The sequence below is a fragment of the Apteryx mantelli genome, chromosome 1 (genome assembly GCF_036417845.1).
Source record: "Apteryx mantelli isolate bAptMan1 chromosome 1, bAptMan1.hap1, whole genome shotgun sequence".
NCBI lineage: Eukaryota > Metazoa > Chordata > Aves > Apterygiformes > Apterygidae > Apteryx > Apteryx mantelli.
The window spans coordinates 71,565,710-71,593,615 of NC_089978.1; the positions used below are offsets into that span (position 1 = coordinate 71,565,710).

General features: G+C 41.8%; 1 protein-coding gene across 14 annotated transcripts in view; it reads left to right on the forward strand.

Annotated features, from left to right (window-relative positions):
• MAP4K4 (mitogen-activated protein kinase kinase kinase kinase 4) overlaps positions 1 to 27,906 on the forward strand; it is a 168,097-nt gene that overhangs the window by 97,585 nt on the left and 42,606 nt on the right. For 13 of the 14 annotated variants that reach the window (XM_067294708.1, XM_067294712.1, XM_067294730.1 and 10 more), the window contains exons 4-12: positions 9,918 to 10,043; positions 10,830 to 10,940; positions 13,910 to 14,000; positions 15,565 to 15,695; positions 17,838 to 17,892; positions 20,312 to 20,390; positions 22,362 to 22,537; positions 23,241 to 23,313; positions 23,802 to 24,012. In XM_067294708.1, the coding sequence (XP_067150809.1) occupies positions 9,918 to 10,043; positions 10,830 to 10,940; positions 13,910 to 14,000; positions 15,565 to 15,695; positions 17,838 to 17,892; positions 20,312 to 20,390; positions 22,362 to 22,537; positions 23,241 to 23,313; positions 23,802 to 24,012 (1,053 nt within the window). Of the gene's footprint in view, positions 1 to 9,917; positions 10,044 to 10,829; positions 10,941 to 13,909; positions 14,001 to 15,564; positions 15,696 to 17,837; positions 17,893 to 20,311; positions 20,391 to 22,361; positions 22,538 to 23,240; positions 23,314 to 23,801; positions 24,013 to 27,906 lie in introns of those variants that run through there. The other variant, XM_067294764.1, reaches the window with a different exon arrangement.

The window sequence follows — 27,906 nt, forward strand, 5'->3', positions numbered from 1 at the left end:
CATGTACAGATGGGACAATTCATTTTATTCCTGTGTAATTTACGTATTTTGGCTAGTTCACAAAAGAAACCTTGTGTTGAATAAAGCAGATCATGATCTCACACTAGTCCTTGCTTACAAGGAGTTTTTTGGAGGCCACAGTGTGGCCCAAAATTCAAAGCTTTCCTTTTGTGGGTAAAAGAGAGCATGGGTTAAAGACAGCACATACAGCAGGCTTTAAATATGGCTATTGGCTCCTAAGCCAACATATTACCTTAGATGTTTGGAGATTTGATGGCTGTGTACTAGATCCTGTTTTGTCTGGCAGGTATACCTCAGATCGACTTTAAAAAGAAGTGTTAAATCTATTTCTTCATAGGATATGTGCTAAGTGAAGTGTTTTGCTTTATATGAGTGTGTTGGTGGGCTGCAATGAAAATGCAGTAATTCTGTTTTTTTTTTTTTAATATTCATTTTCTGACAAAATGCAATATTGTGTTAGTATTGCGTACAGAGTTATAAATATGTGGAGGGAAAAACTGCAGCACTTGCAACATTTTAATGAGGAGGGTTGCTTAATTAAAGCCTGAAAGACTTTGGGAATCTGGGCAGCTGTAGTTGCACCTACCAGTCGATTTGGTTTCAGAAGCGTAAGTCGATAATAAACAAAATTTTCAGGCCTCCAGTGGCTGTTTGCTGGCCTTTTGAGAAAACTGTTGATGTCATTAATGGCCAAGGCCTGGATTCGTTCTGTCTAATTTTAGGCACTTAATTGTCATGCTGAAGCCTGGAGCGTAATTGCCTTGGGCTCCTGCAATATAGTGTGGGGGAAAAGACGCCTGTAAGAGGATGGGTCTGTCCGCCTAAGACTGGACTCATCCTATGGAGGGGTGACCATCACTGGGAAGACTGTGTTTCCTGAAAGCAGACGGTGCTAGTTTTGTAGCTGCCAGCTGCTTGCTGTTGGCACTTGTGTTGGTGCTGGTTCATGCTCCTCCATTCCTTTGTTTTCCATATAATTGATTTTGGAGTACTGGCACCAGTCTGCCTCTTCGGCTTTGCAAAACCATGTGTTTGCTTCTGACCTGAACCAGGCTGTGGCTGTCGGACAAAGAAGCGGTGGTGTGTGGTGGAGCTTCTGCATTTCTCTCCTCAGCCACTTCTCCAGCCCGATCTCTTTTTAATAAAGGATCCTACATGAAACAGCTCAGAGGAAATGCCAGAGTGGGGTTACTTTCTCTTTCTCTTCTTTGTTCTGTTCCTTTTCACCTGTGCAAGGTGACAGCTTTTGGTTTCCTGACTGCAAACTGTTTCTTTTTAGCATTTGGGTTTCATTCAGTGTACAAAATGAAAGAGGGGTTGTACAAGTCTCTTTTTCCCGTTCATGTACAGGACTTGTCGGTCAGTTGGGGTGTGAAGCTGTATACTGAATGAATCTGTTCTGTCAGGCACTTGTTAGCTTGTTCATGTAATTATAGGTTATCATGACATATATACCAGAAGACAATTCATGTTATGCCAGAACTGCCGTTTTCTGACGTGTATTTTACCTTCCCGTCTTAGATAGCTGCTAATATAGTTTCCATGTGGTATTTTGCACGTAGAGCAACCCTTCCAGTAATTTCAGCCTTTTGTTTTCTCTCCTCTGTCAAATGTTTGCCTTCTTCGCAACCCCCTCAAAGTTTAAGCTTAGTTTCAAACTAGAATTTTAATTTCTCATTGATTCTCTTTGGCTGTATCAAAACCACAGGACCCAGGAGTCTTTCCCAGCTCCTACATCCAGGCAGTGGCCCAGCAATGTCTGGACTGCACATGCAGGAGGTGTCTGTGTGTCAGCCCCCTTTGGGAAGGAAACCTGTCTGTCCAGGTGGGAGCAGTGGTGTGCCAGGGCTGGACACTGCTGGGGGGGACAGGGGCCAAGTACTGTGAAAACCTGCCCCTGCCACCCCCTGGAGACGCCGCTTTCCTTGGCATTAAATGAATGCTGAGATTGGAGGTAGAAATGCCATGCAACTTTTGTGCTTTCCGCATGAGGTGATTTTCTCTGTCATCTCTCTCTCCTGTTTTTGCTCGAACCTGGAGCGTTGTATAAAGCAAAATTGTTTTCATTTGTTTCCTTTGTATGCAGACTTATTTTTGATATCTGCTAGCAAGGATTTGCCCTGATCACAAAAATCTGAGAACAGATATACAATTGTACAGCCACAGACATTTTTAACATTGGTAATAGTAATGTAAGAAGGGTACTAAACCTCCCCTGTTTTTTGGGAGCTCTGAAGATGTCAGTACAAGGCTAGCTTGTTGCATAACTTGTAAATAATTTAGGCTTGACGAGGATGGACAATTGAATTGTATAGTTGAGATAAACATGCGGTCTGAGCAGGGAACTCTTAAGTAATCGTGACCAAGGATCAAGGGGCCAGCCTTGGAAATGGTTGAAGGGATTTGCCCTAAGGATGTTGCTCTCTTGGTTGTCTTCTGAAAAGCCTGTAGTGTCCTGGGGTTTTATTAGGGGAGGTCAGTAGCAGTGCAGTCTCTGTGCCGTCAGCGCAGCTCATTCAGCGATCAGCAAAGGCACCAAGGGTGCGTCAGGCAAGAAAGAAAATACTGTTGTCGGAGCAATCGGCAGGGGAGGTAGTTTTGGGGAGACAACAAACAACTATTGTCTTCAAGTGGTTTTTGGCTCCTTCCTGTACACGTGATTCCATCTTGTGTCCACGCAATAGTGCTTACACAGGCTCTTTCGGGCAGCACTGGGACCCTTCTTAAAAGCTCTCTGTCCCTCACGCTCTTTTGTCCCATTAACTTTATTGTTGCTTTATGGCGACAGCCGCAGTGATGGCACTGTTGCAAACAATTTGGCTCGTTTTCTCTCTGTTTCAGATGGTGCCCTAAGCATGCAGCAGAGAGGGTTGTGCCAAAGGGAGACAATGCTCTCTCTGTTTTGAATGCATTGGGAAGTGTGTTTTTTAACCTGCTTGATGAAATCTTGTAACTGAAGGTAACCAAACGTGGTAAGAAGGGGCAGCCCTGTTCTCCTAGCCAGTTTGGACAAAACTGAGATTTTTGACTCTTGCAAAAACATCACAGCCGTCTTTCGCAATCCCTCTATGCAAGGGCACCAGAGCAGGGTGTTGCTGTTCGGCTGTTTCTGGCGGCTCGGCTATGTGCCCACTCTGGCAGCAGTTCAGAGGCTTATGGGCATCTTGCAGTGACAAGATGGGCTGCAGAGAGCTTGTAAATGGTAAAGACCGCTATGGGCTTCCTCTGCATGGCAGCCCAGACAAGGGGCAGAGGCTGAGATGCAACCTAACAGCGATGGTGGGGGGAAGGTCAGCACCCATGTTGTTAGTTCCTGGATGTCTACAGTGTTCCTTCAGAAACATTTAGCACGTGGCACTGTGAATGCTTTTACTGAAGGGTGAACAGTCTGCAGGCCTTTGGAGAGATACATGTTTAGGAAGGACTTGAAGGACAGTGCAGAGAAATGAACATGCTGGTTCTAAGGTGGGGAGAGCCTGTGGGAAAGAGGTACATGAAAGAAGGACCTTATTCCTGAAGTCGGATAGGTATAATGAATTCTGGGAGTGAAAAAGTAACAGGGAAGAGAAACAGAAGGGAAATAAACTTGCATGAGGTCTTTGGTTTGGAGGGTAACAAAGCTCAAAAGCTCAGTAAAACACTCCAAGAAAGATGGGTTGTAGTAGCAAAGCAGAGGCTCTCGTATGTTAAGATTTAGGAGGGACTGTATATGAACTTGTTAAATGTTTACTGAATGTCTTGATTAAAGTCTTTTCAACAGCTTAGGCTTTCCCTCCCAAGAAGTCTCTATTTGTTTTCTTTAAGAACTATTTTATATCATATTCCCAATTCTGACACTCCGTTGTGGTGCTGGAAAGGATTAGATTTCTCTAAGTTGCGTTCTCAGCATTGCAAACTGTTCTTCTTTATATGAACTTCCTACCTTGGCAGGCTCTGGCAGGGACTTGCCTAGCATTTGGAATCTCATTTTTATTGTGGTTAGGTTCCTCCCAAAATTACAATCTCCTTCCCGTCTTGGAGTACCACAGCTCTTGGTTTAAATATTGCGCTGTATGCAGTACTGCCCCAGCTCTTTTTGCCAAAACTTCCCCCTTGTGTGTGAGAACTTTATTAATGACTGTATATATTATGGATTCCAGTACCAGAAAAGGTCACCTATTGTGCTAGGCACTATTCAGCCTTTCCCTGTCCTGGACAGATTCAGTTTCGCATGGATGAAAGCCAGAGGTTTGGGGTGTGGGAAGGAGGGAGGAGAGAGGATGTGACACACAAGCGGAATGGTGGTTTGCAAAAGTTGGTGTCATGATTTATCCTGGAAGGTTTTGTTTGGTTTTTGGTGCCTTCTAAGACTTTATTTTTTGGAAGGGGAGAGCAGAAATGAAAAGAGAGAGGAGGGGGAAAGGAAAACAAACTGGGTTTCTTGTGGCTTGTGTGATTTCCCCCCCCCCCCGCCCCGAACTCACATGGACGGGCTGTGGGGGGAGATGGTGAAAGAAAGGATGCGTTGTCCTAGTCCTGATGCCTCTGAAGGCAAAAGCGTTTCCTCTTCGCCATTCTGGGTGCTCGTGGTTTAGTGCTCCCTTTCCCCTCTCATAGCAGAGCAGTACAGATGCTGCTATGTCTTGCTCCACATGTATCTGAATTCTCAAATAATTTTAAGATCCTTAGATCCCAGAAACTACCCCTGGAGCTAGTGCTTCTTAGCAAGTGTAGCTTATTCTGAAATCCCAGGTATAGTGTAACCAGCTGTCATTTTCCCAGCAATGCAGTTCCTTTGATACTGGCTGGCAGAGCTTCGTGGGCAGCATGGGAAAAAGCAAACAAAAGGAGACTTGGAGGTTTCCTTTTCCTACCCCCCTCTTCACCCCCCCCTTTTCCTGCATATTTGGATTGCCACTGTTGTTAGTGGTAGTGTTGTTAGTGGGGTAGTGTTGTTAATTCTTAAAATCCTTGGTTATAGCTTAAAACCATTGAATGTTGCTTGTATGGGGAGGGCTGAGATTTTTCACTGTCTCATTTCTTGAAACAAAAAGGAAAGTTACTGAGAGAACCAATTTGTATTCCTCTGCAAACTGATTTAGAGTAGCATATAAATTATCTGGCAGGAGAGATAACGTTCTGTAATGAAGGTAAAAGCAAGTTTGTTTTGCTTTATCTCTGCTTGGCTGTGTTTCCTCATTCATGTTTCCCATCATCGTACTACTAGGATAAATAAAATCTTCTGAAAATGTCCTGTTCCTCCTCCCCCATCTGTGCCACCCCTTAAGAGCATAAAATCAGAAAGTAGCGAAGAGCATGTGCTGCTTGTTGAGGTAGCCGCAGCGCTAAGGCAGCTCTTCTATCGAGGTGGCTGTGGATGGAAAGTCACCACTTACACGGCCTGGGATAATTTCTCACTGTACCTTTACATTTCTGTTTGTTTTTTTTTTTTTGGTCTTACTCTCAGCTCCCGAAGTGATCTCCTTGTGCTGCAGAGCTTGGAAGACAGCGTTATTCCCTTTTCCTCCCCCTGGGTCTGTTTCTCAAAGTTGGATTCTCGTAGGGGTCCCGTAACAGTTGCAGTGCTGGCACAGATCGGGGGCTATTTAGCTTAGTCTCTTGAGTTGCCTAAACAGTGATGGTTAGGGAAGAATATGAAAATGGGGTGGGCATGGAGTGATTTTTTTTTTTCCTCTCCCTTTGGTAATGTCCTCTCTGCTTCTGACAAATGGTTTAGGTGCTTCCTGAGCTGTGGGCTCCTTCCTCTCCCTTCCCACCAGCGTAGCTCCCAATGTGCTTTTGAATCCCTCGTCTTCTAAAAATGTGTGTAAATAAGCAGGATTTTCTTGTGATAATGATTCAAGAAGCTTGCTTTTGAAAAAGCTGCTGAAGTTGCATAATTGAGTTGTCCAGTTTAATATTCCTTACATGGGACTGTTTTAGTTGCTTTTATTTTTTATTGTGTGTACTCCAGTGGCATGGTGTTCAGATAGATCACCACTTACAAAATCCTAATTTAAGTCATAGAAGTAACAAGTAGCTGATTCGCTCTCTGTGTGAGAGAGTGTAATCACATATTTAGTGAGGACACTAAATAATGGAAAAGCATGTGGTGTTCTCAGAGACATGAGAGGATGTTTTGGGATATTGCAGTGTAAGCTGTTTGGGAGCCACTAGGTGGCATGCTGATAGGTGGTTTTATTTTTAATGTGTTATTCAAATGATCAAAAAATTATTTTACTGCATGGTGGTGAATTTCTCCATGGATGTTGTTCGCAGTTTTTAATTTTATGGACAAAGTCCTTTTGATAAAGCAGCATGGTATTTAAAAATTCCTAAAGATGCTAGTGTGTCCATACAATCTCTGAAGGGAAATACATGGAAAACGAAGAGGAAATCCACTCTGACACTTGATTTAATCACGTGACTGTTGCAGAAGTAGAGCTTACTGCAAAAATTGCTAGTAATCAGACATGCTGTCACAAGCAGACAGTGAATGTGTAAGTGCAAACACTTTACAACAGCCCTATCAGAGGCACAGACAAAGAGTGTTTCAATGGGAGTTTGTATCCACAGATAATGGCCTAAAGTGGTAATTGGTGCCAGCTGCATAAAATCACTAAGAAGGGCTTACCAGCTGCCTCTCTCCTCCAAGAAAGAGGAGGTACTTTTGTATTCCTTCACAAGAATGACAGTCTCTCTCCTCAGTTGGTTTTAATTTTTCCCATTGTGGTTCTGGCGCCCCGTCAAACTGCGGGGCTGTTAGTGGCCGTTGCGCAGGGCCCCTATGCTGGGGAGCTTCCTTCCTTCAGGCTGGCTGTAGCGCGTCCTGACGCCAGGGCAGCAGCAGTAACGGGGCCCCCCGCACACAGGAGTAGCCCCTCAGTCCACAGTACGTTCTCCCTGCGACGCACGTGCTAATAGAGAGGACTGTGCGGAAATGTTCTTATCCGGTGAGATTTTGGGGTGGGATTCACCTTGCCTAACTTAAGACATCTGCGAGACTGGTGTCTGTGTCTTTGCTAATGACCTCATCTTCCTCTTATGGTTAGAGGAGAGAAGTAAACACCAGTAGGGCACAAATTGTTTCGGATGTCCTCATTGGGATGAAAACAGTTGTACCCTGGAAAAAAACCTGTTTTTCTCCACCGATAGAAAAAGGAGTGTGGGTGACAGAGCTGGTCAGATGAAGCCACACTTCTGAGATGATTTCAGACCTTGAATCAAGAAAGGAAATTATCTGTAATTTTAAAGGGCTGAAACCATGAAGGAATTGTGGCTCAGAGACAATGTATCACCCTTCCAAAAAAAAATTTTTTTTGAATGGTTTTCAATGAAAATAAAATACTGCAAACAATATTTTGAATTGGAAAATGATGGTTCTCACTTTAGAAAAATGTTGAAATGGTGCTTTTTGACACGTTCAAGACTAAAGGCTGGAATATTCATCAAAAGGGACCTGGAACTCGAACAGAACAATTTTATTCTAGATAAGCCACCATTTTTAATGACTCATGTAATACAGAGATGCTGCAGAGCTCTCTAAACTGATTAATCCTTATGATTGTTCATGTCACTATAAAGTCTTCAGGACTCAGTGCCAGGGAGTTATTGATCCACATTAAGTGAAATCTGCCAAAATCTGTCAAGAATTACTGAATCCATCTATTTTTGTAAGCTGGTATTCAAGCTGGATTGAACCATAGGTCACCACACTTTTCTGTGTGGTGGACAAATGTTCAGCTACAGGTAAAATGGCAATTTAGTACCATTTGTATTCTTAGCTAAGGGAGATGCTTAGGGTTGCTGCAGGTCACGGAGTAGGTGCCTTGATACAGCTACAAGGGAAAACTGAAAGAGCATTAACCGCCTGCGGTCTGCTGGATTTATACATGCCTTTTTTTGTTTGTTTGTTTGTTTGTTTCAGAAATAGATCCTGTCCAAGCATTGTAATTGTGACCGTTGTTATAGTAGATAAGCATGAACAGCCTTTAGGACATCCTGCCCATTGTATTGTAAAAGCTATTGTGTTCATGTGCTGAGGACAGAAAATAATTTTTTATATAAAGACTTGGTACAAAATAGCAGATTGATCAAATTATATATATTGAACTTTGTAGTGAGCAAACCCCGAACTATTAAGGTTAACAAAATTCCCTTTATAGTTTTTTGTCTGAAGTCGAAGTTCACAAAGTTCAGCGTGGTTGCTTCTAGTGCAAGCGTGTATTCTTCTGTGTTTTTTTAAATTTTTTTACATATGGATGAAATAAAAAATTCACACAACAGCAATGGCAGTAGAAACAGCTGAGGAAGCACCGAGTTAGCTTTTGGCTCAAGAAGCTGTTCTGGTGATCATGCTTTCTCCCCAGGCTCACTGGGAACTTTGATTTACAAGATTGTTTTACTGCTTTGCCAATGTTTCAGAAATGCACAGTATTTTCCTTTAAAGAAGCATCATGAACAGATTTAAGAATAGTTTATCCCTGGTGCATTTGGGGAATTCTTTTATACTCATTTACAAGTAAGCATTGCATCCCAGTATTAGTCTGTTTGAAATAATTGTTTTCTACCAGTGTATATGGTTAACGTGAAGTTAGTATTAACATCGGCATATGTTGTGAAGAGGATATTTGATTGCTAGCATGATACAGATTGCAAGGAAGTTTAAGGCTTAAACCTTTCTTATGTAATCAGCTCTGACATTACAGGATAATCAAAATATTTGCTGCCGTTTCTATCGGCCTGCTGCCCAAGAGAAGAGAGTTTCTTCCTGGAGTCAGGTCAAGTTAGACATTTCCCCCTAGATATATAAGGTGTCGAAAGCTGCAGAGTGATTAAAGATTGTGATTGAAGGGGTAAATCGGCTGTTTTTTTATTCATTGGCTTGAGAAGTGCTGAAGTAGGGTGCCTGTGGCCCAGGTGTGTTAAGAGGAGGGTGGGTGGAGGCGCATTGCCGCATGGAGAGGGGCGATGTCTGTCGGGTTTCCTCCCTGCTCCTCATCCCCATATGCACCGAAGGTCCTAGGAGCGCCCGTGGCCGGCATCCTGCCCTTTCCACGCCTCTTACCCGAATGTCAAAAATGGAACTGCAAAAATGGATTGTTTTTAAGGAATTGTGCACAGCATTACTCACTTCAGACACACTTACCTATTTATTTTGAGCTCACCTTGCACATGGCGGGGACAGGAAGGTCGCTGCTCACCTGAGCAGCTCTATGCGGGTTGCCTGGCGGAGGCCGGGGGAGCCAGGGGAAATCCTTCCTCTCTGCCTTTGTGCAGCAGCATCCTGTTTACGCTTTGGGCTCCCAGCCCTTGCTTCCTGCTGCACTTGCTCTTCCTCTGCTGCCAAGCTGGATGGAGGAGGAGGAGGAGGAGGAGGAGGAAGGTGGGTTGAGGGGGCTCTGAGGCGGCCGTGCTGCCTTTGGGCCCAGGTGGGCCCCTGCCACGCGCCGAGCAGCAGCACTGCGCCAAGTCACCACGTGGCTTTGAACTAGAAAATTTGAATTTTTAAAAGTTGGAGGAAGTTGAAGGGGAAAAAATGAGGAGGAGGGAAATCCTACTCCTCCAACATAAATTCACATTTTTTCCTGGTTCTCTGGGTTACAAAGAAGCAGAAGCCTGTTGGCTGCATGGTTGTTTAAGGTATTATAAGCACAGGGTTTTTAAACAGATCCTGTCCTGCTTCATTACTAGTTGAAGTTCAGTGCATCCTTTATTTGCTTTTTCAACTGCTGAAAAGTTGGGAAAATAAAGATTTGTTTTAGAACATCTTAAAGAATAGATTTTGCTGGCACAAATCATATTGAGCATGATGCTGGTATAAACTGAACTTTCTTAAACCTACTTGTGTGAGTGAGAAGAGGAAGTAGATGATGCACGTGCTGTATTAAACGTATGCTTTTTGTTTTGTTCCAAAGGATGAAGAAGAAGAAATCAAACTGGAGATTAATATGCTAAAGAAATATTCTCATCATAGAAATATTGCAACTTATTATGGTGCTTTCATTAAGAAAAGTCCTCCAGGACATGATGACCAACTGTGGGTAAGCAGATAGTTCTCAAGCATTCTCATAAGCCTATCCCTTTCGGATATCATTTGAGGATGACAGAAATATCTCATTAGGGAAAGACAAATTAGTAGAAGTTGGTGCTTGCCTAAACAGATAAGTGAATCACACAGGCTAATCATGCATCCTTAAGAGAAAGGCTGAACCAAGATTTGCTACTAGCAATTGATTTGCTCTTTAAGTAACTTTTTCTTCCTCGCTTCCCAGATGGATAGTTAGCATTTTTCATGAGAGCAAGGCAGATGAGCTGAGCAGTAAGAATGCGTGGCTGTAAAAATAAACCTGCACTTGAAAATTTTACTCATGACAGTTCTCATCGCACCTGTACCCTTTGGAGGGTTGAAGTTTGGGTTTGAATTGGCAGTTTATGGGCACCAGTGGATGTTCTTGTCTCCCATAAATAAGTGGGAGTTGTAAATAAGATGTGTTGCAATGGTGTGATCAGTTTGATTCCTTCAGCATCAGATGTGCTCTATATTCCCGTTACTACTAATGCATTTTGCATAGTTGAGCAAATCCAGATTCCCAACATTAAATTACAGTGATTAGATCAGTCCTTGAAAATGTGGTAACTAATGTGAGACATATTCCATATATGTCTGACACATGCTGGAGACATTTGGTTTGGATCCACTTTCCAGGCATAGAACGTAAAATAGATTATATTCTGTGCTTCGTGAGGGTTTCCCAAATTGCTGCTGCACCCTGCTTATTTTGCTTCTCTAGACAGCTATGAACTGTATGCTGATATTTGTTTTGCAGCTTGTTATGGAGTTTTGTGGAGCAGGCTCTATCACTGACCTTGTGAAGAACACGAAAGGGAATACTCTGAAGGAAGACTGGATAGCATATATCTCCAGAGAGATTCTCAGGGTAAGGAGAATAGTCCATTACACTTGAAAATACAGGAGCAATCTTACAGAGATGTAAACTGCCTTGAGGTTCTGCAAGAAATTGTTTCTGACCTATCCCTTTAGCCACATAATCATTCGAAGAGTGTGTAGGATTAGGTGGATGGCTGCTCCACGTCATAGTAGGTGGGTGACTGCTCCATGTCATTTAACTCTGCCTTCTAACTGACAGTGAGGACAGGAGCTCCAAATATTTGTGGTTTGTGAAAGCTGTACTGTACAGTAATAGCAGCCTTGCAGAAAGTGGCAACTTTGTGTTGTGAGAAGCCAGCATAAGAACCAGTGCCCTTACCTTTTAGAAGCTGAGAAACAGCATCCGCGTGTCTACAAGGCGCTTGCTTTTAGAACGCTGAGATTGCAGGAGTGTCATAACAAAATGGAGTGCAGAATGTTTCAAATGTGCTTGCGGCCGTTTTTCTCTGCTGCTAGTGAAGTGTGTGGAGAAAGGGGATTGTTGGCTCAGGCCAATGGTTAGGGCTTCTGTGCTGTGATGTGTTCACATGCTGAATATTCCTGAAGTCTATCTAAAGCAAACAGATATGTCTTATATGGTTGAGCACTGTAGAGTGCTAGCATACGGCACTGAAAAAGTTTCTCAGGAAGACGGATGCCACTTAGCAGTTTTTTTTAAACTGAAGCTTTAACTAATTACTCTTCATATTTAATTTCCAGTTGGTACAGTTGAAGTGCTTTCTGAATTGGCATTTGTTTGCTGTGCTCAGTAAATCTGGTATGGTTTTCCTTGTGCTTCTTTGTAAAACAAATTGCCTCCTACCCGTACCATTACACAGTATGTCTATTCAATTGCCTCATCATAAATGAAGTTCTAAAGGCTTTATGTTAAAGGAAACCACCAATGGCTCTTACATAAATCAATGCTTCTGTTGTCTGTGTTGCACATTTGTTCTGTCTCAGTGATTTTTGAGATTATGAGGGAGGGAGATGTACAATTGTGGTCTCCTGCTCTAACTCCAAATGCTAGCAGTGAGTACTGCTGTTGGTGTTTGGGCTGGCACATTTTAAATTGTTGTATACTAACAAGCAGAAAAGTTGCTGTCATGAATACCGACTGATGGTTGTATTTCAAATCAAATGGATGGCATGCTTTAATATTAGTAAAGCTAACTGTTGCAATTCAGACCTTATGCTTGATTTGAGAACACCTGTGTCACTTTGGATGTATTGCATGCCATGTTGCATTTGTCCTAAATTCTCCTTAAGTAAGGAGGTAAAGTCATGCTGGCTGAGAAGAGGAAAAAAAATCATTTACCTTAGAACAGAGTTATCTGAAAGCTACTTTCTCATTCTTGTTAGACATTTTTAAAAGGAGCCTTAATTGTTTGCTAGCAGGAACTGGAATATCTGGAAAAAAAGGAGTGCTAAATTCACATTGGTATGAGGCATTGCAAAACCTGCTTTGACACTGAGTTTATGTCAGAGATGGATGAACAGAGGTTGTGTGATAGAGTGAAAGTTAGATGAGTTAAAGTGCAAAAGATATTTATAGGTGGAGACATGGGTGAGAGTGCACCTAATGAGTCCTGGTGTGCTGGTGAGAGGGGCCTCGAAGGACTAATGTGGGGACTGCAGAAGAATCAAACATTTGACCCCCTGTCTCTTCCTAACTCTTCACAAACCTGAATGTATTTTTTTCAGTTAGATTACATTGTTCTCTGGAGAGAACATATATGATTATCTTCCTGGCTGGGGCAGTGGAGCATAAGGCCTTAGAAAGTATCCTGTGTGAAGCTGTGGAAAAGCCGTCGTTCTTGCAAAAAATAAGACCACACTTAGTGTTAACAGCCAGTGAATGGTATCAAGGACATTAACTGTTCGTTTTGTTAGCTTGTGACATATGCAGGGAGGAGCTGTAGACTCTATTATTTGTCATGCTCATTAACTATTTTAAAAAAAGAAAATAGCCCAATGGTTATGTAGGCAAACTGGTAAATGACCATTTAATGAAGAACATGTGTTAGAAAATATTTCTCTGCAGCAACCACTACTCTCTTAACCTTTTGCAGCTGTAAAGGTTCTATTTCTTTATTTTTCATAAAACATTAAGAGTCTACGAGGGCAACATGAACAAGCAAGACGATCCCACCAGAGACTACAGTTTTCCAAGCAGAGTGCTGAGGAGAGACCAAAACACAGGCAGTTGCTACGACGGTTGCCTATTGTTCTACCAATTACATTAGAGAGTAAAATGCAACATATGTCTTCCTCGTCCCCCCCTCCACATGGCTAACGCTTTGGGGCATGCATCCAGGTGCTGTCTCAACAAAAAGCACCGTATGCCAGGAGGTTTTGTTTCCTTTGGAAAGTATACTGCTCTCTTGCCTTTTTTTTTTTTTTTTTTTTTTTTTTGACATGGTCTCTGCTGAGGAACAATTATCTGGCTTCATATTTATGGCGTCTGAAGAAGTGCAGCTTTGCAACGGAGCCTTTGTTCTGTTGTCAGTATTCCCTTGCCCTCAAACATAAATGCTAGTCCTTCACCCTCCCGCCCCTTCTCAGGGGAGTACAGGCATCAATTATATGTAGGTCGGTGCTTCCTCCTTTCTCCCTCCTCCCCCCTTCCCTCACTAAATTCCCGTTCTTTTAAGGGCAACCCCGCACGTGTCAGGATGTCACTGACATACCCCAGTGCAAATGCCATTTACAGTGCCGTTGTGCTGAGACTTTCTGGTGGCCGAACTTTCTTCAAGTGACAGCCGAGAAGGGTTTGCACCGTGCAGATGTTGGGCTTCGTTTGTGCAAAATGCCTGTGTGCGCAGCCTGAGGCCTTTGCCTGGGCTTGGCTATCTGGTGCTGTGCGGGTGGCCCCAGGGCACCACGCCATGGGCTTTGGGGGTGGGGGGCACAGACAGTCTGGTGCTAAGCGAGGAGCTAATTAAATGTCATCTCCTTCCTCTCTTGTCTGTAATGCAGGGATTGGCACATCTTCATGCCCATCACGTGATTCACAGGGATATCAAAGGGCAAAATGTGTTGCTAACAGAGAATGCAGAAGTGAAACTCGGTAAGTAGGCAAGCACGTCCACTTCCCGCTTCACGTAGCCTTTGTTTTTTTTTGATGTTCCCAAATTAATTTCATCCTTTAAGAGCTCTGCGTGCTCGTTAGCACGTGAGTTCTGTGGCTGCGCTTGTATGAATCGAGGCCCTGCATGTATTTCCTCCTTCTTTGGGATGCTGGAATCAGGACTGTCGCATTTTGTTAGAGGTTGTTGGCTTTCATGCCAGAATCAGTGAGTAGATTGTTTTGCATCTCCCACTGAGCCTCGTGTGACTGGCTTCATGCTGATTCCATTTATTTTGGACTCAGGAAGTGGTGGGGATCGCTCTTGTATTTAACATTAATTAAAATAGTACCATGCTGTTCAGGTTCTGGACACAAATATGTGATCTGGACAGCACTCTCAATGAAGCTGTAGCATGAAGTTCAAAATACAATTCCCACCCTGGAATACCTGCTGGGAACGACTCTCTTCCCTGGCCTGTACCTGTCCCTCCCAAGCGGACATACTCTTTTTCTCTAATGTGTCTCTTCCAGTTACTGCACACTTTAACCTTCTGTGTTTGTATCACACTGCATTCACCACCTTTTTTTGGTTAAATATAGAACCCTGCTGAAGCCCTCCCACCCAGCCCACATCCCGTATGTTTTGCATTACACCTTCATGCTGCATGAGGCATGGGAAGACGTCCTGGCTGCCGAAGGAGGAAGCTCTCTGGAGAGCTTTCCTCCTTCTGGTCTGAAGTGGAGCACAGTAGCTCCCAAACCAGTGCTCCCACAGAGCTTGCCTGCGCCAATGTGTCTGTGTCACTGAGATGACAGATCTAGTGATGCTGACGCAGCCCTTGTTAGAGCAGATGCTCTAGTATAGAAAAGCTTGTACCGCTGCTGTTGTGACTGCCTTTGTACCAATGTAATTAGGAGGGGGGGAGAATCGAAGGGAGAAAAACACTCACCTAATGAATTGGGCACCTCTGTTGGAACCCATGTGCATATGTGCTCAAAGTTAGCACCTCTTGAGTAATTCTCATCCTTTGCTCCCATCAATGCGTCTGCTCTGTGTGTTAGAGCAGAGAGCAATTCCCCGAGCAACAGATTATTTTTGCTGCCCGATTTTAGAGCAGAAAATGTGGACAGCAAAAAAGGAGAATGGTTCACGAGTGTGGTTCTCCCCCACCAAGAGCAGTACCTTTGGGAGGTGGGGGTCCCTCTGTATAGACAAATTTTCTTGGCTCCAACATTTTGAAGGGGAAGAGTCTTTCCTTAGCCTCCAAGACAGTAGTTTTGCAGCTGTGCTCTCCCTTCTGGGAAGAGAAAGCTGTACAGGCAGGCCAGGGAGAGGCCAGAAGAGCTGGTTGTATGCTGCTGTGTTTCTTGACTCTGGTGGCCTGAGCATATTGCATGTGAAACACAAGGACTCAGCTGCCTTGATATTAATCATCATATTTCTCTTCAGCATGGTCCTCCCACAAGGAATATCTACATGGTTTTATTTCCAAATCATCTTACAGAGTAATTGCTGCATATTTTTTTCCCCTCTTGTTTTATTTTAATCTTTTCCCACCCGCAGTGGATTTTGGTGTGAGTGCTCAGCTGGACAGGACAGTTGGCAGGAGAAACACTTTTATTGGAACTCCGTACTGGATGGCTCCAGAAGTTATTGCCTGTGATGAAAATCCAGATGCTACATATGATTACAGAGTAAGAGTCCTGTTTGCAGAGTAAAACAAGTTAGACTTGCAGTATGAATGTTCATGGATGATGGCAGTTTTTGAGACTTTCTAAGAGTAATTTATTTTGTATAGGTACATTCTTGTACAGGAGTACAAGGTATGGGTCACTGCCAAATTTTGACCTTTCACATTACTTGTATTGTCATAGCTTCCAGGCATAAGGAGGACTTTAGTGTGCTGTTAAGTACTCAGAAAAAAACAAAAAAAGAGTTTTAACTGGAAAAGCTGATGTTCTCAATTTGTATGATGTTTGTACTTTAAATTGTGTTTACAATAACTGGGACATATTCAATAATTCAGAACAATACATTTTAGGTGTTGCCTTAAGTAGAACTACCGTCTGGAGAGTAAGCGAACTACAGAAGGAACTGTTTATGCCATGCCTGTACCTGATTTTGAGATACTGTATAAATGTTGATAGAGATTCATCCATCTCAGTATTTCTTAAATACTGTATAAATGTTGATAGAGATTCATCCATCTCAGTATTTCTTAAGAAAGATTATTTTTCACATAGTTTGCTGCAAACCAAAGACCTAATTACTGCAAAACCATAATTGGCTTGATGGTATTTGCAGTACCCTGAGAATATTACATATATGTGTTTAAAGCTATATTTCTCTAATAAAAGCATTCTGAAACCTTCAAAGTGCTTATTAGCTTGCTCTTATGAAAGCACAAAAGAAGAAAGAATGTAAAAATGTACTTTAAAAAATCCTCACTTAGACTGATGCAACTATTCCAACTTTTACCCAAGAAGGGCAGTGAGGATATCAGAAAACCTATGATCAAGTTCTTACAATGAATACAGTTTGCTGCAATTGATGGTGATGTTAGCTATCGGTATGTTTGTGTAGGTCTAAATTGCCAGGTAATTTGAATTGGTGTTTTTCCATCTTTGACTAAGACTGAGCCTATTTCTCTTGATTTAATGGCATTTTACATCCATCAGCTCATTGTACTTAAGATGCACTTTAAATCTTTGCAAGATGGAGTTATTAAGAAGGAATGGAGACTTAATAAAGGATAAAAAACTCTCTATTATGTTTGTTAATGCAGTAGAAAGAAATTCCTTCTGTCTGAACCCACCTGTTTTTTGTTTCTGGGAGGATCTGCAGGGATTTGGAGCAGTTATCCATTTTTTCCATCCTTTAGAAAAGTCATGGTTCAAAGCTTTTTAAGACCATGAGGCTATGCAGTTTAGCTTAAATGAATGGATTGGACCAAGAGAAATTATTGCCTTGCTGGGTCTGAAAATGCAATTTGCAAGTCATTAGAAATGCTTCTCTGCTCATAGTACAAAAAAGCTTGTTTACTCATTAGTTTTCACTTAATTTTTTTTAATCATTATCATCATTAGCGTAGCAGAAATGAACACTGCTTTTCTCAAGAACAGTTGTCTTTCATAAGACTGGCCATACTCCTTTCAGCAACCTCCCTCCAGCATTTTGCCCCTAAAGCTGTGGGAGTCTCTTGATTTTGTTCCTCACCAGGAGTCTTTCAGCAGATGCCTATATTTGACCCTCATTGGTTGTCATTCAGCAGCGAGTGCAGTTAACTGCTAGTCAGGGACTATATCCAGAGGTAATGTCTTGAAAGACTTCCACTGAAGGATTCTTGTTTCATAATGTCTCAAGCAAAGCTGAGATGGTTTGGAAGAAGCATTTGCTCTGGCTACAAGTATCGTGCAAAATGGAGGCTTCTTACAAGTTTAGAAGTGATGGTTATTTCCCTATATAAACCTATTATTTGATTTTTGGGAATAGAAAATACTCAGAAGTATAGTCCACTAATCTGTGTTTCTTTGTTTATTTTTGCTGGTTTAGACCTTGAAAAAGACCTACCATTTTTTGTTTGTTTTTTTTAAATGTGTTATTAGCAAGTACCATTTGCATACTCTGTATGAATGCGCATGCGTTTGTCTGTATATGTATGATATGAGAAGTAGCATTTTATGATACTATTAGAAGAAAAAGTAGCTTATACTATTTAAATAGCCTTCGTATTGGGTTTCAGTCTCACCTACAGGGCCTCTATAAGTAGTACTCTTTTACTGTCTAAATGGGGAAATGTACCTACTAACATATGGTCTCTGTCTCTCTTTATGCAGAGTGACCTTTGGTCATGTGGCATTACAGCCATTGAGATGGCAGAAGGAGCTCCCCGTAAGTGATATGTGTGCTTTTCCAGTGGGCTGATTAAGGCTGAAACATATACTTAGGAGATGCTGGTTGTAATCTAAGCCTAGCTTTGAGGTTTCTGAAAGTGTCCTGTTGTTATTTCTGTTCTCTTTGGTTTTGCCTGCACTATAAATATAAAATCCCATAAATAGCAATGCTTTTGATAAAGATAAGATAGTATTTAAGCATTACAATGCAGTAATTCAATTTCTCTAGCCTGAATATTTGGAAGCTAAGAGAGCTTTAAACGTCCTTCCTATAAATATACTATAATTTGGAATTGTGTCCCAATTTGTCTATGACCTGCCTGGGATGTTTAAACCTCAGCCGGGGAGAGGTGCAGTGGGGCATCTAGAAAATAGACCTTTATGAAAAATACTTCTGTAGCACTCTTTTCTGTGTTGATTTTCCATCAATCTGCGTAATGGTAACATTACTTCTTCTTTTCTTTCAACTCATCATGGGTGGTGTTGAGCTTCCTTAGAAATGAGGTGACTTAAACTATAAATTCATCTTCAACACAGAGTATTGAACTTAATGCTCACTACTTGAGAATATTCATGAGCTGATACTGATATTTTTGAGAGAAACCTGAAAACCAAAAATGCAGAACTCTATAGCTTTTTCTTCCCCTCTCATACTTGTTCCTTCAGAATAATGAAGCATACAGCTGATATTTTCGAGGAGGAAAGGAGGATTTACAAAGCAAACAAACAGAAATTATACATATTGTTTTGTTTTTTAATGTTAACTTTTATGAAAATCCTTTATTAATGAACAGGCAAATATGCTTCCCCCATCCCCAAATGGAGCACTCTATTTCAAAATAGCAGCCTGAGATACCTAAGAGTGAGTTAATTAATACATTTTCTTGCACATGAGCAAAATAATCCCCCCAACTCAATAGCCCATCTTGACAACCCTCTTTGAAATGATCAAGTTGAGAATGAAGTATTGACATCTTCCTGGCTAGAAAATGGTCATTTAATTATAGCTTCTGACTGATTTTGCTTGTTTGTTTTTAAATGTAAAATTTATAAAATGAAGCACCATATTCTTGTTTTGATTCATGTTTTAGAAGGTCTGATGGTTGGATTTCTTTTATTTTTTTTTCCCCCCTCCCTCCTAATTTCACATTTGCATGCATGCCCATATGAGAGCTGCTCCCAGAGTACCTCACCTAGCACCATGTTAAGTGAGCTACCACTTGACCTCCTTTCTGTCTTACTCTTTTGTTCAGAACATTGTGTTGCCTCGCTGGCTCTCAATTAAAAGCTCTGTCACTGGATTTTGCAAGCCTGGAATTGGACAATAATATTTTTCATTTCCAAACCGAAGCAGAGGTTCTGGTTTGGCCCCTCTTAGTGTAAAATCACAGGAGTGGCTTTTGGGAAGCAAGCAAACATTCACTGTAAATCCTAAACAGCTCTCATCTTGGGCTGTCCTTTGGTGTGCTGGATCCGCCTGCTCTGAAAGGTCCATCCCTAACCTTGGCTCTCTGATAGTAGCTGCAGGGATCCAGGGACTGGCTGTGCAAAGGGTATATCACCCTGTATCTCTGAACACAGAACCTCCTTCCCATCAGTCTGTTCCACCTGAATTTCTGCTGTGTGGAAAACATTATCACTTCCTGCAGTGCCCATTCAGGCTGAGACTGATGGTACAAGAGGTCAAGCTTAGAAAGATGGTACAAATGGAGGATTTGCTCGTAACCTCCTTTCTGTCAGCCCTGCAGTGGGGGCTTTTGTTCTGGAGCAGGACGAAGGACAGCTCTGCAGAGATTTCTGACTCCCATTAAGCATCTGCTGAAGCCAGTGGGACTTTTGTTGTTGGCAGCAGCAGGTCTGCATTTTGATTCTGCAGGGTACCCTTTTTTTTATGCAGACTCTTCATTGCTCTAAACCCAGCAGGTCTTGGAATAAAGAAAAGGTCCACAAGTTTGGAGAGTAGAACTGAGGAGGTGTCCTGCTTCATTTGCTTGCATAATGGGAGAGGAGGGTGGGTGGAGTAAATGAATTTGTATGAGGTGATAGCTGTGTCATTTTTCCTGTCCACCATGATCTTTTCCGGGCATCGTCTTAACCAAAACATAAGCTAGATGACTTTGAGGTGGAGGAGGGCCATGCACAAATGTTCCCATCATGGTTGATTCTGAAGGTTAACTTGTGCCTTGATTTCTTTCTCTTTTGGGGGTCTCCCTTCACACATCGAGCTGTGAAATTGTTGTCATTTTCATTTAATTCCATTTAGTTGTGTTCCTATCTGTATCTACTGTATAAGTGATTGGGTTTGGTGGGGACGCTCATGGCAGCTGAAGCCATGGTCTTGACGGAGTCTTGAGAAGACAGAGTGCAACGAAGCAAATGTCTGTATGTTTCTGTTTGGTTTTGTTTTCTTTCTTCAGCACTTTGTGACATGCATCCCATGAGAGCGCTCTTTCTGATACCCAGAAACCCTCCCCCACGGTTAAAATCCAAGAAATGGTATGTAGTAGTTTCTGGTTTGTAACCCCTTTTTATATCACGATGCTTTCTTGCATTTCACAGCATGCTGCTTTGTTATTGCTTCCACAGAACTGTAAAGCCCTTGAAGTTGGCTAAAATCAATCTGTTGTTATCTTCTGTGCCATTGAATCAAAGCATAAAATAAAAAGTGTGCATTGATTATTTTAGTTCTGTTTATCCCAGAGAAAATTTATCTTTGAATCCTGGGAATATAAAAAACAAGCTTTTTTCTTGACAGAACAGCATCCATATTAAGGCGACAAATGGTACCTTATTTTTTAAAAATAAACTCCTGCAGCATTCTTAATATGCAGTATGTTTTCTCAGATGTAGCATAATAAAGAAACAGAACAGTACTATAGTGTTCTAGTTGTTAAGTTGAAAGGAGCTATTAAAACTAATGAAGGCTTTTACTATAATTATTGTAAATGATTGAAATTGAGTGTGCCCTTCTTGCCAGCTGAGAAGAATCCATTAGTATTGGAGGATTTCCTCCCAGTTACTGGTTACAACTGGCATGTGTGAAACAAAAATATTCCCTAGAAAGAGGTTTCATATCGTTTGAATGTGATCACAGGATGCTGTGAACCTGTCAAAATAATGAAGTGATGTGACTGCTTATTAAGTATCAACATAATAGAAATCTGGCTTGCTGCTGGGCTTGGTGTTTGCCTGGATTGGCTTATTTATGCACTTGTATCTATCAGGGCATCCTGCTCCCTCTCTCACACTTGCTTTCTGCATATATTAAAGGATAGAGATGCATGTACAGTATTTGCATGTGCCTTTCTGGCACCTTCTTGCTTGGAAGCATAACATTTGGTGTGGGGAATAGCAAAAAATGGTGAGGCTACCTTGAATTTAACTGTTTAGGTTACAGTAGGAAAATGAAGCAAAAGATGGAAACCATTTTGGTTTTTACGCTTAACCATTCAGTGGAGATGTTTGCCACCCAAGGATGGCAACTGTTTGAGGGCACGTAACAATCAGAAAGTGAATCCGGCCAAAGCCAAGGCTGCTGTGATTCAACTGTTTTCATCGAGTGAAGTGAATGGCAGGTTATGAGAAAATAGGCCAAGTGAAGAAAAAATACGGTTCTGAATATTTTCACTATTGGCGTTCTGCTTGTTGAATGTTTTTTATCTGGGCAGGTCTACTTTCAAGAGTTCAACTGAAGTGCGATTTTAGCAAGGTGGTGCTCCAGTTTAACAAGCTTATGTACCCTGTCACTTTCTTCCACGTACAGCAGTTACAGCGTACGCTCAGTTCTGTTAATGCCCTTAAATTGTGTCAGTGAGAATATGACCCCAGGTGCCCATGTTAAACAAACAGCCCTGTTCAGCACTCACATAGTGTTTTGCAAAGAATCGTGTGTGGCTTTTCAGGTATTAAAATAATCTTAAGTTCTTGCAAACCTAACTCACTGCACCCAGGTGCGTATGAACGTAGCTTGGTGTTACTTGCGTTAGTGGAATGTTGGCAGCGATTCTTGCAGCTTTCCTCATGGCTTTTCTGAAGGAGACATGCCCTTAGATAGCATGGGCAGGTGGAGACACACCAGAACTGCCCTGCCTGTGCTCCGAGCGAGCTGGACGCAAGCCAGCTCCGGTCCAGAGGCAGCACAGCTGGGTTTGCGTGATTCACCTTCACAAATGCATCCTGCCTTTCAGGGCAGTGATACCTGTGAAAGAGGGCACGTCGCTGTGATGCTGTGCCAAAGTACTGCACGTATGTGTGCATCGCCCCATGTTCATCTGGCCTGGTGTGCAGCCGGAGCAAGCTCAGGTCTGGTTTGCCAGCACGCTTTCAGACAGTGCTTGAACCATCCTCTGGGGCATGTTGCTCTTAGAGGAAAGGATTTAAGTTTTGGGGTAGAATGGAAAAAAATGTTTGAGCTGAGTTTTAGCTGTGATTTTGTTTTGTTTTGTTTTCCCCTGCCTTCTTTCTCAGGTCAAAAAAGTTTTTCAGCTTTATAGAAGGTTGTCTAGTGAAGAATTATATGCAGCGACCTTCTACAGAGCAACTTTTGAAACATCCGTTTATACGTGACCAACCAAATGAAAGGCAAGTCCGAATCCAGCTTAAGGACCATATAGACAGGACCAGAAAGAAGAGAGGAGAGAAAGGTATGCAGCTTCTAAAAGTCAAGTCTTGTGACTTATTAAAAATACATACTTTTGTCCTGCTTTGCATTCCAAATCACCTCCCCCCCACCCCCAAAAACAAACAACCCAAACTCAGACCCTTGAAAGGTTCTTTTTTAATTCATGTTTTGACTATCAACAGGCTTTTACATTTTGTTCTGTCTTTCTACACAGAACATATGAATTGCAAGTGTCTTATTTTCAGATAAATTAAAATTACTCACTCCTAGGCCACTACCTCTTCAAGACAAGCATTAAACAGTGTTTAGGAGGATATTGGCATATCCCTCCCTTCTCTTTCTTGTTTTGTGGTAGGTTCATTCCTGGAATGATGCCATAAATCAGGCTCACACACAGGAAATAACCCATCACGATTGCTATGAAGTGAATGTCTTGGGCAGCCTGTGCTCTTTATTCAGGTGATGCGGGGGTTTCCCAAGTGTTTTGTCTTATACTGAAAATGTGGCATCATTCAGGGATCTTGCTGAAAGTCTGCTGGAAAGCACTATGCTGCTTTATGTGTCTAGGAAGGTGTGCTGGTATATGCAGGACGAGTTCTAGGGTCTGAGGTGAATCTTGTCTTTGCAGGGGCTGGGAACTGGTTCATGAAGGTGCTAGTACAAGTTCCAAGTGTCTTAAAGTTTGGAGATAAGCCCTACTTAGGCCATTGTTTCTTTCCTGCTAGATGAGACGGAGTATGAATACAGTGGAAGTGAGGAGGAGGAGGAGGAAGTGCCTGAACAAGAAGGAGAGCCAAGGTAATAATTGCTGTTTGGAGGGCTCTGGGCAATCTGCACCAGTAAGTCTAAAAATCAATGATTGTAAATCAGGAGCACGCTAAATTTCTCTCTCTGACTAAGTGCATGCACAAGCCACACAAACCCTACCACCCAAAGGGTTTGAATACCTATTCTGTGACTGCTAAAGGTTTTAAAGCTTCCCCTCACATGGCTTAGTGCCAGAGAGCTCTGAATGGAGGGAGATTTACAGCGAATGTGGTTGGGCGGTGGGTTCTGGTCAAAGGCTTCAAAATGTCTGAGTTGGTCCTTATTTTGCTTGGCCTCATTTCACACCTTCCACTGAGAGCATATATTTGATATGCATCCAGTGTCTTCATTCTGAAGGAAACGAGATTAAAATTTAAAGAAACGATATATTTTATTAATGTTCCCCCTGCTTTGGAAAAGGTATTTAATGGCCCATCAGGCTTTATTGTAAGGGAGGCTTTAACTTCCTCTTATTGCAGTTCCATTGTCAATGTGCCTGGAGAATCAACTCTCCGACGTGATTTCCTGCGGCTGCAGCAGGAAAACAAGGAACGGTCTGAGGCCCTTCGGAGGCAGCAGCTGCTGCAGGAGCAGCAGCTCCGCGAGCAGGAGGAGTACAAGAGGCAGCTGCTGGCAGAGAGGCAAAAGCGCATCGAGCAGCAGAAGGAGCAGAGGAGACGGCTAGAAGAGGTAGAAGCAAGAAGGCTGGAGCTCAGGTGGCAGGAGCCCCTGTTCCACTTGTTTTTCCCATTCCCACACCCATTTAGAAAGAGTTCCCTGTAGTCCCAGCACATCTCAGGAAAGAAAACAACACGTACGAATCCCTTGGCAAATGTAAAGCAAAGCACTTAAGTCCATGTCTGGCTACTTAAATATGAGCAGTCTCCTAAAGCACTGAATATCCAGCAGCTCCTATGGAGGCAGTGGGAGCCAAGGCCTGGTTGTTTGAAGGTACTGGGGGGAGGCTGTGTCTTGGTCCCTGTTCAAAAGAAGAGGCAACAAGTCTAGACTTTGAGTAGCTGTACAGAAGGGGAGACATTAATTATTCCCATATGACTTTTTTTTTTTAAGTGGGCAGTACCCCAAGATGACTTTTTCTTGGGCCATTACATGCTTAGAATTTCACTTTAAAGCTTTCGCAAATATCTGTGTTTGGCACTCTTCATGGTAGGTGGAAACCTATTTTTTGATGTATTACTCTTTCATCCATAGTAGCCTGATGAATACCCCTCCCCCCAGATTTATAAATAAGAAATACAAATATGATTTATAAATCTGTGAAAATTATAGTTATGTAAAATTTATAAATAAGTAAATCATACTTTTGTGATACGGTAAATGCACAGTTTGCGTACACTATCTGAAGATAAAAAACAAATCAGTAAACGTACATGCACAATATTGTTTTGTCCTAGTTTTCATAAGGTCTCGTAAGATCTTGTGTGTGTTTAGGTATACATAAATGGAAAATTCAGTGCAAGTTTCAGATGTAGAAAGATTTCAAAACAGTTTTGCAGGCCAAAACTGGATATGAGAGCTAAAGTGAAACCAATCATCTGGCTCTTCAGGAAGTACAGGGTCAAATTCCAGTTGTCCTTAAATGACCTCTGTTTTCTGAGTTGCTGTTTCAACTGTTCACTCATCTATGATGGAAAAACTACACCCAGTCTAGTTTTCCAAATGCTGGTAAATGTTTAATGAGGACACAACGAGGACCAAATGTGGATTTGCATCCCAACTTTAAATTTCATGTGACATATTTGCATAACAACTAATGCAAAGTTCCAGAGAGCCTTTTGGTCCGTGTTATGCTCCTTATGCTTCCTTTTCAGTATGCAGGCAAATGTAGTGCTGCTCTAAGGAGGGACTGGTAGCGAAGACTCAGCCACACATGGAGCAGGAGGTGGGATAAGGGGGAGGCATGTAAACTCCATTTCTCTGCTGTTTCTTCCTCACCCTTCTGCGACTGCCAAGATAAACATTGTTGCTCTTCCAGCTGTAGGCTTGTTTTTAGACTCTGGCTCTGTAGCAGTTTGGGGGGGGGGGCAGGAGGAAGGTGATAAAATGAGGTGAGGCAAAGTTAACATGGGACAATATGAAAACTAAATTTTTTTAATATTATGAAAGGCAACAAAAGTTAAAGTTATCGCTTAGCCTCCAAAATTTTGCTTAGTATAGGAGTCAATGAGTTCTTTTAAATGCCTATATAATCTCTAAGGTTCTGCAGAGGGAATTTTTTTTTGGCATGGAAGGGGATTACGATTAAATTATCTAGCTCTTTTATCTTCAGTGATCAATACAATCTTAAAAATCTGGAATTTCTGTTTAAAATAAAGGAGATGCTACTGTTAATAAGGGAAACAACAAATGCATTTCTTTGCTGCACAGGATTGAAAGTTAACTTTTGAATGTTGCAGAAATCATAACTTAATGAGCAATTAAAAAGCAAACACAGTTACCTGAAAGTTATGTTTAATTGGTCCTGCTGCCTCTTAAAATACAAAGCAGAACCAACAACTGTAGCAACCCCATGACAGTGCATACTGTAGGTTGATATATTAGTGAATAAAGTTACACAGTAAACCACATGAAGTTTGAAAGAGAAAACCTTTCATCTTTTATTGAACTTGTAATCTCTGCCTGATTCCCTTAGAGATGTAAATATGAATGATGAGCTGTAAAGCTTCTCTTTTTCAAGTTGGGGGAGGGAAATGTGGTTCTTAAAGGGAATTATAAAAAAAGGAAAGTGGCTCACGTCAAGCACTTAAATGCATTTAGTCCACCGAATCTTCTGTTGACAAAATGCATGAACCCGAGTGATTCTCAACAAACAGCAGCCAAAACAAACTCTCTTTAAGATGGGGGAAGGGTGATAGACGGTGATAGACATGTATTTAGATAACATCAGTGTTGTGACACAATTGAAGGCCAAAATATTGAAATGTTGTCGCTTTGTCCTTAACTCACCCCCTGCGTTGATGAAGCCAGTAAACAAGAAAAAGCTTGGTGATGTGAGTTAAGATTAGTATCAGACATTGAATCTCTGGGCTTCCATCAGTTTATTGAAACTTTTACCAGGTGTGGCTTTCTTGTAATATTTGGTTGTGTAGAGTAAACCTGTTTGACACTCTGTGACAAGAATTTTATGCGTTAGATAATCTCCCTGGACAAGTTGCTTATACCCCCTTCCCCCCACCTTCCTAAATTAAAATTGAGGGCTTGTTCTTACAATGCTGGCACAGAGCCTAGACAGTTTTGATCGAGACTGCTAAAGGAATGGTGTTTAGGACATCTGCCAAAAACTGTGTAATTCTCAGCAGTATTAGAGAAAAGATTACTTTTTTTAAAAAAAGGCACGTAGGTGACTACCAAAGCCTGTTGTTGCAGGGATCTTATAATTTTTGTATTACTTAAGAGGCAGAAATCATACTTAGTCAAAGTGCAGAAAATTATTTGAAACATTGTGGAAGGGGATTGCTCCCCTCCTCCCTTTTTTTGAATCAGTATAAAGGTTAACTGCATAAATATCAGCTGTATGACTTTAAGTGCTCTAGATGGTTAAAACAAGAAATCGGAGCTTGTTCTAGGCTGTTGTAATGTGTTTCTGTTCAGTAAAAGGTAGGCACCAGGGCTCAGTGTGACAGGTATAGAAAGGCATTTGAATTTGCACCTTGCAAAAATCAGTCTGGTTTGGCAAATTCAGAATTAGCTGTGATGGAATCCTGTTCTGTGTAGACCTCCTCAGTTCAGGGTAATTGGAGTAAATAATGTCTCTGTTCCTGGTTACAGGAACCTAAGATGGATGATTTTGAAGCGGTAGGGATAGAACTCCATTGCCGAGTAGTGCAGTCCAGTAGAAACAGATTTGTGGAGCACAAATAATTGAAGTGCTGAGGACCCAAACACTTCACTACACGTGTTATTGGACAGGAGGAGTTGCTTTGGATTAGTTGTAAGCTAGATTGCATGCCTGCTTGTGGTTGGAATGCATCTGCCTTTTTAATTTCATCCAAAATGAGTGGTTGGCACTCCAAGACCGCTTCAAAATATGAAGCAAAACCTGGCAAGTGGAGATGATTGGATGATTCACATCAGAAGAGCACTCCTGATCTGAACTAAGATGCTAATGTAGATGTACCCACAGGTGCTTTTTGCCAGGGTTTTGTTTCTTTTAGAAAGGGAGATTATTTGTACCTACTTCATTTGCATTGCCTGCAGTTTGGATTAGGCAAGAAGTACTGAGTAAGAAGTTCTACTTCTGGCTTCTTTCTAGTATGGGCAAAGGAAAGGTCTCTTGATACTTTATCAGTCTTTCCAGTCCTCTTCCTAAGATGATACCAGGCTACCTAATTCTTCATGGAAGAATCATTACTACATGTATGCATCAACCTTCTGAATATAAGACAAAGTAATAGTATTTTATGAATATAAAATTAGAAAGTCTGTATTCATCTATTGCAATTTACTGTATGAACTGGATTGTTTGTGGATACCAACTGCATATGTAGTTGCACTGCCCCCTCCTGGTAAATCATGCTCTACTGCATGGTCTTCCATTGGGAGATGTCAGAGTACCGTTAGGGA